At 39.5% G+C, this 11048-nt stretch overlaps 3 protein-coding genes across 3 annotated transcripts; 1 reads left to right on the forward strand and 2 right to left on the reverse strand.

The window, feature by feature from the left end:
• Nucleotides 1-1660: 1660 nt before the first annotated feature.
• On the reverse strand, nucleotides 1661-4709 carry Abo (de-etiolated protein 1 abo). Its single transcript, XM_077425308.1, has 8 exons — nucleotides 4069-4709; nucleotides 3785-3922; nucleotides 3556-3700; nucleotides 3238-3346; nucleotides 2973-3165; nucleotides 2594-2877; nucleotides 2301-2507; nucleotides 1661-2205 (listed from the first exon to the last, which is right to left on the reverse strand). Exons 1-8 carry the CDS (start codon nucleotides 4474-4476, stop codon nucleotides 2022-2024), a joined length of 1668 nt encoding a protein of 555 aa, XP_077281434.1. The 5' UTR covers nucleotides 4477-4709; the 3' UTR covers nucleotides 1661-2021.
• Nucleotides 4710-4871: 162 nt separating this feature from the next.
• On the forward strand, nucleotides 4872-8732 carry Zmynd10 (zinc finger MYND-type containing 10). Its single transcript, XM_077425309.1, has 9 exons — nucleotides 4872-5193; nucleotides 5300-6534; nucleotides 6615-6723; nucleotides 6957-7249; nucleotides 7384-7589; nucleotides 7673-7842; nucleotides 7935-8078; nucleotides 8182-8414; nucleotides 8504-8732. Exons 2-9 carry the CDS (start codon nucleotides 6437-6439, stop codon nucleotides 8571-8573), a joined length of 1323 nt encoding a protein of 440 aa, XP_077281435.1. The 5' UTR covers nucleotides 4872-5193; nucleotides 5300-6436; the 3' UTR covers nucleotides 8574-8732.
• Nucleotides 8733-8818: 86 nt separating this feature from the next.
• On the reverse strand, nucleotides 8819-10346 carry Rps12 (ribosomal protein S12). Its single transcript, XM_077425326.1, has 5 exons — nucleotides 10242-10346; nucleotides 10073-10108; nucleotides 9581-9715; nucleotides 9173-9377; nucleotides 8819-8924 (listed from the first exon to the last, which is right to left on the reverse strand). Exons 2-5 carry the CDS (start codon nucleotides 10087-10089, stop codon nucleotides 8856-8858), a joined length of 426 nt encoding a protein of 141 aa, XP_077281452.1. The 5' UTR covers nucleotides 10090-10108; nucleotides 10242-10346; the 3' UTR covers nucleotides 8819-8855.
• Between the last annotated feature and the right edge of the window lie 702 nt (nucleotides 10347-11048).

Consider the following 11048-nt stretch of genomic DNA (forward strand, 5'->3'; position numbering starts at 1 on the left):
TGCATCCGAGATTGTGCTTTTCTCCTTGCGAAGATTCCTATAAAAAAGAAGGGATTGTTTTAAAGAATAACACGTAAGTTATTTGCTATGTATCTACGACACACTGTGTTTTAAATAGTTTTATTATATAAAGATGTGATTAAGGTTGCGGCCCACGTGACGCTACAAATACTTTGGAGCGTTCTTCTTCTCCTTCTTTCTTCATTGAAAGAAAAGAGAAGAGGAATGCTTTGAAAGCATTCGTAGCGTCAAGTGGACCGCAGCCTTTAAATATACTAACTAAAACATTTTAGTATTAACGTAAACGTATAATAAGGATTGCTTTGTTAGACAAGCTCGAAAATAAAGACTTATAATATGCCAAGAGTTAAATTATCCTCGCGATTTGTATGTACATACATACATAGACGACATCGAGCGAGAGGACGTTACCGATCGGAAAAGGATAAACGGATAAACACAGAAAGCAGAATTCGCGTCAGACGAAAGTGTCGTTTACCTAATCAGATATACGATAGCATTTAAAGATATCTCCTTACGATTTTGCGCTGCTGCTTATGGGGAAACGGGCTCCTCGTCGCGAATCTTCACAATGTAGCCGCGATGAGCGGTCGGAATCTGGTGAGCGCGATCCACTCTGAAAAATCACACTGGAAACGTGCGTTCCACTCTCGCCACCGGCGTTCCGGGTGCCGGTGGTAATATGCGCGACGCGATTACTTCGAAATCGGACACGAGAATAATGGAATAATCACGAGAATCGGAAATCGGTCAATTGTACGCCCGCGTAGGCAGATACACGTCCAGTTTTAACTCGTTCTCGCGTCTCGCGTGTCCACCGTCCACGTATCCCATGGTGCATGGTGCATAGTGTTGCAAGATGGTGGACGGACAATGGCGCAAAGCGGTAGTGGAAATGCTAGCAGACATCGCCATAGACTACGAATGAAATAGACCGAGAGCTGGGGGTCAATTGCATATCACAAAAAGTTAGTAGAAAAGTGAGGAAATTCATTAAAATATCTGCAATTTTATTATTTGTTGAAATTTAGTAAATCTGTTCACTTTTGTAATTTTCACTTCATTTCAAGAAGCAAGATACACAATCGACCCTCTGCACCCAATGGACAGATATCAGCCATGACTGACGCCATAGTGCGTTCTCGGCGCGTGTTCTGATTGGTTACGATCGTTATATACTGGTGCCCCTTTAGTGGAAAAATGCTACAGAATTTTATAAAATTCTTATATAAGACTCTCAGAATTTTAAATATAAATTAAAATGTTTTTCAGTAAAACTTTGACAAAATAATAATAAAATAATCAAGATTTTCCCGCTAATATATAACGCGAGTTACAAAATCGCGGTTCTGGATTTAATCCGGCCTTCATCCCGCATTTTCTTGTTTATACAGAAGCATCCCTGATTATAAAGGAAAGAGCTGGATCTCAAAAAGAAATATATATACACCTTTGTTTAAGAGAGAATTCCTCGATTAAAGAGGATATGATTAAAAGAAACATTTGTATTACGAGGGCAAATCTATACTCTATTTGATGTTTTCTCTTTAAAGCGTGGTACTTTGGCTCATCTATATTGAGCCGGAAATTCAAACAGGGATTAGAAAAAGTCAAAAGAAAAGTATAAAATGAATGGCAATTCTCTTCGGAAACTCATATTTCATACAAGGACAAAACTAAAATTTTCCTTCATGGGCGATACCGCAATTACAATAGTAATGCTACAACACAAATGTCTTGCATTTTTTTAAGAATCTCAATTCTCGATTTTTAATTGTATTAAAAGTATATTAAACTACATTTCATCGTCATTTCTTACATACTAATAGTCGTGACAGTCTTCGAATCTATTTAACTCTGCATGTGATCGCGCTGTAACACAGTTTTAGTCGAAAAGTAAACTCCGTTTTGTACTTTAGCGGCAGCGATCTTAACTCTTGCGAAACGTCGTAAGAAATCAGTTTGTACGTTGGTAAAATGTATATTGAGAAAGGGAAGACCTAGACGTGCCTAACATGAAAACTGACAATATATTCTGCATTAGTACGTTGCACCGAAATTGCGAATGGGTCCGTTGGGTGGAACGTAAATGCGACTAATCGTCTCGCAGCCGTTGGTGCTGTTCGTCCCAGCATGCCGGCGTACATCCTGAATTTTAAGAGACCCGAGTCGCGCGCATAGAAGCTGCAAAGAGAAAAGAAATTAGCAATAAAACACGCAGGCAGAAATTGGTTTTCTCAAATAACTTTTTGTCGCCGGATTAAAAATGAGTCGCCAACCGTATTGGATGTTCCCCGCACGCTTTGGGACGTTCCATCATGGACACCCATTTGTCATCGTAGCAAAATAACGATAGATCCAAGTACGGAGAACTCGAGTAGGATTGCGCGCATATTGGTAACTGAGCGAGCAGCCTCTTCGTGGCTTCGGTAACGCCTCCGTATCTAGCGCTTATTATCGTTTGCTTGAACCTCTGCTGCAACAATCTGGAAAAATAAGGGGTACTTGATTTAAATTGTTCGAACATGTATCGCACGTGTGTATTAATATCAAAATGCGAGATGTCACATACCTGGCATATATATTATTAGAAGGCGAACACATGTACTGACAATCCGTGCTCATTCTGGCATTTCTGAAGAAGTCGCTAAAGTTTTCGAATTGGGTTAACAATTGAGTCGACGCGTTATCGTAAGCCGCCAAAATTTTCGCCATAACCATGTCGTAAACCACTAACAAAGCCGGCTGCGCGTTTGGTTCGTTCGCTTGCAACGTCGCTACTTCTTCGCTCGCGTACCTCACCAAGATATGATTCGTATCGAGCAGCTGCATCTTCCACATTCGTAGTGAATTTAGCTGAAGCATTTTATTCAATTAGCTGCTTGGCAAATTACCTATCGGCAATCGTAGAAGAGTTTAAGTAACAAAAAAATTAAAGTATCTTCAAATACCTGATCGAAATATTGATAAAATCTCCTTAGTTCATAAGGATCGTTCGTCACATAGCTTATGTACTCCGCTCTTTTGTACAAGTATACCAGTAATCTGTGCTTCAGACTATTTATCGCAACATCCTTAAATGGCCGACAATTAGTCCCAGGAAAAGCACTCGTCACTAAATACGCATCGTCTTCCATGCAAAACCTATAATACACATACGTCATTTGTATCGTATTCTCCAAGTTGTTAATAATTGTAACGTTTAGTAAAATATACCTTCCTATTGTCCTGACATTAATAAACATCCCATCAAGGATTTGAAAAATATGTATGGTTTGATGCTGTACAGACAAAACTGCTAATATGTCTTTGTACAAATACAGACCTGTGTAGAAAAAAAAAAATATATTCCTAAGCTCAATGCGTTGTTAACCGTTTAGCTGACCATTAATGCAATAAAATATTTCCCATGTGTTTTAACAAAAGTAGTTAAGCGTGTAATTAAAAATCTTTGCTCTTTTTGGCAAGTTACATTCGTCTAACGCTAAATCCAATTTGATCAGCTAAGTAGTGATTCAAATATCGTTCGTATACCTTGATTATGCGACAAATAAATTTTGTCAACTTTAAAATGTCTAGTATCGCACAGCTTTCCGCCTCTTAAATCAACGAGGTGCAAGCTGTAATCTTCAAGCGGCGATCTAGGATTTGGTGTCAGTGCCTCGTTGTTGGAGTAAATCTTAAAAGAAATAACATTTGGTCAAGCTCCTTTTCGAGAAGGAATACTAATCCTACGCGAAAGTAATTAAGAATCTTTTGCTACCTGATAAAAGTGGGGCCTCAAGTCCTCAGGGATATGAGCGGCCGAGCCCACGATTACGTATCGAGCGTCATCGGTGAATAGACTGCATTCTCTGTTCAATTGCTGGTTGCTTTCTACTACATTTATAATCCACTTCACCTACAAATACGTTTCAGAGCTGGTACACCAATTTCACCGGTTTTCCATTTTACTCTCTCTCTCTCTCTTTCTCTTTTCTTTTCCTTAAACTTTACAATCCGCAAAGTAAAGGCGTACGCCGCGCGGAGTCGGTTAGTATCCAGTACCTTGAAAAATCGCGCGAAGATATTACTTCGTACGTGAAAGCTACAGTCGTCGTTCTTGTGGCCGATGTACTCGCCTTCGCAGTCGGCCAACAAGTCCGCGGCGGCCGGTGCTCCGCGGTACTCGTACACCTCGAGCGACGTCTGATCCGCGCTGAACGCCACCAAGTACCTCCCGTCCGGGCTAAACTTGCGCAGAAAACACGGCGGTTTCTCCACGTTCATCACGGTGAAGTTGGGAAAGACATTCTGATAGAATTGCCTCGCGCAGTGCACGTGGGTGCCCGGGTACGGGCAGCCCATCGTCTCCCTACGCCTGAGGCGCAGCACCACATTTTGCGGGCCGATCCTACGGGGATTGACGGGACAGGGATCCGCCACGGACTCGATCTTGCTCTCCCGCACCGCCATCCGCACGACCTACGACTTCGGACTCGTAGCCGCTACGAGTTCGTCGCGCGACGATAATGTTGGACGAGCGCGGCGTCCATTGCGTCGGTCGCGGTGAAAAAACGCCGATACTACGTGCGACGCATCGTCCCTGTCAAGCGTGACGTCGTTTACCGCCGACGACGTCGTCCCGGGTCGAGACATGCAAGTTTGAAGTTAATCCCCGAGACAGGACCCGCAGACGGACGGACTCGCGGCACTCGCGCCATGTTTATTGTTCCACTGCCTTCGGGCGGCTTCGGGTATGTTCGGCATTGTTCGGTGCATGCTCCGGAGATGGCCGAATCCGGCCGAGCGTCGAAGGCGAGTTCCGTTGCCGAGGTGTGCCGATTGCCGATAGTCATTTAGTCAACGAGCGATTCAGTGAGAAAGTTACGCCGTTGTAATAAAGTCGCATTTATTGTATTACCACAGAAAACCTTTTCTCTTTGCATTCAGCAGTATTATTCGACAACATCTTGACTAGTACGAAAAAATGGTTGAAAAGAGTTTAGTTGACATTGTTGAAAAAATGAATGCTATTACAACGAAACCGGATTTCGACTCAGACGAAGAGCGGGAAGATACGAAAGCAAAAGTAGTGGAACCGTACGACAAGAGCGATGTCTCGGACGACGAATTTCGGCTATCTAAAATTCGCAGACAAAATGTTGATGCCTTGGATAAAGTGGATAAGAGGTAAATTTTATATAAGTATTTTATATTTGCACGTGTGAAAGATAAAAGAATTAGTATGTAAATGAAATCTTGAAAATGTCACAATTTTTTCATATTGTTAACGCAGGTACGCTGGTAAAAAAATTTCGAGGAAAGATATATACAGTGACGAGGACGATAAAGATGTGGGAAATAAAGGCTCCAACGAAGATGCTGAAGATGAAGAGAGGGACGATGCACGGGAGCAAAGTAACGATGAGTTAGGCAGCAATAGAAAAACAAATTTGAAAGAAGGATGTACAGATGTTTCAGAAAGTATGTCCGATTTGAAAGAACAAGACGATTACAACATAGATATCAATGATCCAATGGTCAGGAATACACTGGAACTTTGGAAATTTTTCTTCAGATGCGAAGAAAGAAACTGCAGACATTCGTTCTAATTAGTATTAATTAATTAATTATCTTAAATTTGTTATGGATTATATTATTTATCAGTTTGCCCAAATATGTCATATAAAACATTAATCAAGACACCTATATTACACAACAATATCGTTATTGTTATAGAGAGCAATGTTGTATTGTAGTAGACAATAGAAAAGTTTTATTTGTGTGTGCAAGACTAATTTTTAATAAACTATCATGTGTTTTTTTTCGCTACACTCCTCGCTACTCCAGTTTGTTCGTATAACTACTTGAGTTTATCACAGAAACCTCTGTTAACAACCGTTAACGACGACCGATTACGGAGCAGCCAATCAAATATTAGCCTCAAATGAAGCGCAAAATTAAAAAATTTTAAAGCAATAAAAAACAACGTAAATAAAATTCGTGATACAAATTGAAATAATAAAATCACACCTATATTATTTATTTACAGAGAAATACCCCGAGAGACAGGACCCCCCACCGAGTAGACATTATTACACGTTGTAAATATTTATGTATTTATATAATATAAAAAAAAAATAATGTTACGCGCTTTTTGATCTTAGCTCGAAACGAGATATCTTTTTCTCATTTTTACCTTATTTGTGTTTCGCATCACTGCCGCGAAGTTGCAGACAAAATAGATATACAATTTCTCTCTCTCTGTATAAAAATACATTGGATACGATTTATTGATCAAACGTACTCTTGCACGCGTGAGAAGACTTACTTATTTTTTGCGCGCGAGATATTAGTAATAAGAGAGAACGTTATTCTCTGAAAAATCTGAACGCGGGGATATTCGAGAAAGCCGTTCTCTCTTCCCGAAAGAATGGGAGATCAGATGGAATACATAATACCGCCGTGGGAAATCGAGGCCTTCGTGCAAAGCTTGAATGTTTCAGACTTGGAGAACGTCGGTACCAAAAGGTAAATTCGCATTTTCGCATATTTTCTTGTCATTCGGTACAATTTAGAAATCAATGTGAAAACGCACGAGTATCTTTCAGCTGGCTGGAGTTCCATAAGAAACTGGCGTTGCTAAATCAGCAGAGTGTGCTTGAGATAACTGGACTGCGCGAGGAGAGCGTCATGGAATGGTTTATCTCGTTAAAGAAAGTAAATAATTAGGAGCAACGATTTGTAAAATACAACGAGCGAAGCAATATTTGTATATATACATCGCAATCAGAAGGGAAAAGAGAGATAAATGTGCTGAGATACAATTTTCTATATAGTTATAAATTTAATAATACTTAATTCTTTCTATGTAAGCAAATCACGGGAAATTATATTTCAGCACAATTATCTCTGTTACGATATCAGTTCTTTGTATCGAGCTGTGTTTTTAGATTCCTATTCTTGTCTACGAAGCTATACAAATCGACATATGGAAGCACAAGGTGTTTCCGCTTCTGATCGATCTCAATGACGAGCCGACAAATACATTTATGTTGTACAGTGTACTTTATCACGAAGTTATTGTGGTTTCGTTATTGGAAAATATATTGTTTCATTGCGAAGGTGCGCAAACGGTGGACGACATGGTGATCGATCTCATCGATTACACCGTTCAACGTGTAACGACGCTCCTTGATGGAAAAACCACAGGCATATATGAGAGATCTGAAATCAAAGACGCTAAGTAAGATACTATTCTCTATTTTAACTGCAGATGATAAACTTGGCAGAGGATGCGTATTTGTATTATTTATGCATATATTACGGTGTACGTTAAAAATTGTTATGAATACCGAATTTGTTGATCACGCACGCCAGTTCTTGTTTGGAAGAAATAGCGGAGAAGCAGAAGGCATTCGAGTTCGACATTGGGATGCGGTGTATCTCGATTCTTCACTATCTAATTGAAATTTTGGATAGCTTACCCCTTTGCGCAGTTTCGCGTATGCTGGCGATCCACGACATTCCGTACTTATTGGCGCAGCTGATAGAAAGTCAACCGTGGAAGAAACAAAATGAGGACGGTAATAACATCCATTTTCCGTTTACAGCGTGTCCTAACGAAATATGACGATAAATAGCTGAGTTGTCATTAATCTTCGTGCAGGTGAGGCGATGACGTATGAAGCCAGCTGGAGGAAAATTAAGGCGAATGAAATTGGAAAAATGAATAAGAGAGAGGGACAGGTATGGTTCGGTTTGCGAGAATTACTTCTTAATCCGAAATGTTCTCCGTACTACGAAATCACAGAGCACAGGTTGTCCCAGCTATCGAAGGTACTAATTATCATCTCGATACTCATGTCGATAATTATATCATAAATATAATTTACGATTTTTTAAGTAGAATTTTTAATTCTATGTCTTAGTTGCAAAGACATTTGCATGAAGATGTACTCGATCAAATCGCTCCTTTAATAGAACTTAAGAGATGGTTATCCTACTTAAACATATCGCCGGCGATGCCATCCTCAGACTCAACCTGCCCGGTTCGTGTGGAAGTTATACCGCAGGTACATACATTCGTTATTTCTTATTCTTTTGTTGTGTGTGAGTGTGTGTGTGTGTGTGTGATTATCAAAATTATATATACAAGATTAAATACATTAAATATAGATAAAGTCAACTATTTTGGAAAAATATCATAAAAAGTGGAAGAAATTGGCTAGGCATCAGTCCAAATACCTATTTACAACGGATACAAGTTACATCAAAGATGCTGCGCAAATTTTAAGCGACGTCTACGATTTGGAGAAGTTAGATCGTATAGAAGCGAAAAAGTGTTCGTTATGTCAAGAACCGTCTAAGAAACAATGTTCCAGATGCAAGGAAGCTTGGTATTGCAGCAGGTATATGGGAAATACTTTGAGGATTTACTAACAAGTTACGTTAAACGCATTCAAGAGTAACATAGTGTTGATAATTCTTTTTATCGTAGAGAATGTCAAGTGAAAGATTGGGAAAATCACAAGAATATTTGCAATATGATAACGGAAACTAAACAATGATAACATAGAGTATTCACTACTAAGAATATGTGTATTCATCAATATAAAATATATCTCTTTATATGTTCTCTTTTAAATTATGTAGTATTCTAATCATGGACATAAAGGTTGCAACACTTTTCAGTAAGGATAATCTCACAATTTTTGCGCATTTTGAAATTTATTAGGGAAAAATAGTTGCAATCTTTATATTTATAATATTTCTTAACTGAAATTCTAAGAAAGAAATTTCAGAAACAAATGTATCATATTTTAGTTTGTCAAATATTTTATTAAAAGATTTTAATGTACAGCGCTTTGTTTAAGATATTCCATTAGAACGTCCTTAGCTGGTGTGTCTTCACCAAAATCCTAAAAGCAATGAACACTTACTCAATAATGGAATAACAATGACAGAGAAGAAAACGTTAATAAAAACTATCTCAGCAAGGCATAATAACAGCACGGTCTGTTCATTTTATGGGTTCTACTCAGTAGAGGGAGCCCAATTATCATCATATATGCGATATGTTTTATAATTATCTCTTTAATGTACTGTTAATTACAACAAATTTTACGAGAAAGGAGAGCAAAAAAGTTAAAGTTCCAATATAGTCTACCTTTATGACGACGCACGAGCAGCCAACAACTTTGCGCGCTTTGCCTGCGCTATCAATTTTACACAAGCCAGCCCATTCACCTAACTTTTTGTTGTTGTCTACTTTTATCAGCGGAATTTGATGTTCATTGCATAATGCTTGAACCAATTTCTTGTACATCGGTTCGTCGCAATTATCAGCCAAGATGCAGAGCATGGCTTGCCTCCTGGAATACAAAAGATCCATCATTAAAACGATTGTTTTTAACATTTATGACATAATATTTGTCTTATGTGTTGGAGCAGAAAGGTGCAGATAACAGGATGTATCAATCAGATCCATTTCAAAGGAAAAAGCTTCTGTTTCCCACCACATACATACATCTAATTATATTCTATTATAATCGATCTACATATTTCTGTGTCTTACTTGTCTAAAGCTTTAGCAGCTTCATGGAGCCCGTGCACAACGCCATCGTGAATAAGAGAGTTCTTTAGAACTTCTTGCAGCGCAGTATTAACGTCCATACTACCGCCCGCTGTCATTGCGGACGGCACATCGTCGCTATAAATAAATAATTTTATTGAATGTGACAATATTATTGAAAGCTCGTTTTATCAATAGATGAATATACATATATTGTTTTATTATGCCTGTTTGTCAGCTGTCATAGACTATGCGTATACTTTTTACATGCTTGAAAAATTTTTCTATTGATATTTTTCAACAATGAAAGTTTACCCAATTATTATACAATGCAAGTGCGTTTACTACACGTGAAACTTTTTTCCCCGTTACTAAACATTTCCTGCGAGTCCGTGCAGCTTTGCGCACTCGTGATTTTGTTAAATCTACCAAATCTAGTCGCGCAAAAAACGGGGAAGGCAAGGAGAAGCTGAAGGCACCCTAGTATATACTCACTTTTCCACGTCAGACATGTTTGAGCGAGCCGGAGAGCTGGAAATAAATATGAGACGTTATTATTCTCGCTCTAGGAAACACATTCCCACGTTTTCGCGGGCAAGATACGTGACGATCGTAACGTAACGAATGGATTTTAATCGCTAGCATCCAGCGTGGTCCAGTTTACCTTTTCTGGCAGAGCGAAGAGGAGTTAAGTTATCGGGCACCGGGGGATCTGAGCATGCGCCACCACGAGCGACGCCACGCGCCACGCGCGTTTTCGACTGGCCCGACTGGTCGACATGTTGGCGTTGGCACGTGGGGACATCTACGGCATCCGGGCCGAGATGGAAAACTTACCGACGATTGGTCGAAAGCGTGCCGCGCTTTCTATCGACGCGGTCTTTAGAGTTTCAGAGTGTGTTCGCGCGCCAACGGTGATAATCACACGAATATTTCGGATCGCGTCGGGCCAAATTGCATCCCCTCCAAAACGGTATTATTAATCACAATTTAGCTTAGCGCCGTTTAGAATTGATTCGTTGCTTACGGCATGCCTTCTCGCGATTGCGTAATCATAAGTGATTATTTGCAGCGTAGATAATCGCAGGGAGTGTCGAATTAAGATTTGCGCCGGGCCAGATGACATACGTTTCGTTTACCATTTCTACGAGCAGCCAAACTAGCGATGCCTCGACGTCTTTATTTTCAATCGGTTTACACAATGTGAGAGACTTTTATTTTCTACGTTATATTTATTAGATAGAAAGTCGTGTTTACAAAATATACATTGCAAGTATACGATTCTATAAAAGTATTATGGTTAATAACGAGTTAGTATAGAATCTACTAAGATGTAGTAGATCCTACAAGAGTAGTAGTCGTGATAACGAGGAAATAAGAATGTGCTGTATTGCTTCGTGTATGTATATTTACAGGTTCGCACATCTCGGAGCACGATTGTGAAAGAATACGGAGGGAATCCCAATGATTG

The sequence above is a fragment of the Temnothorax americanus genome, unplaced genomic scaffold, assembly GCF_048541705.1.
Source record: "Temnothorax americanus isolate GAGA-0224 unplaced genomic scaffold, ASM4854170v1 Scaffold9, whole genome shotgun sequence".
NCBI lineage: Eukaryota > Metazoa > Arthropoda > Insecta > Hymenoptera > Formicidae > Temnothorax > Temnothorax americanus.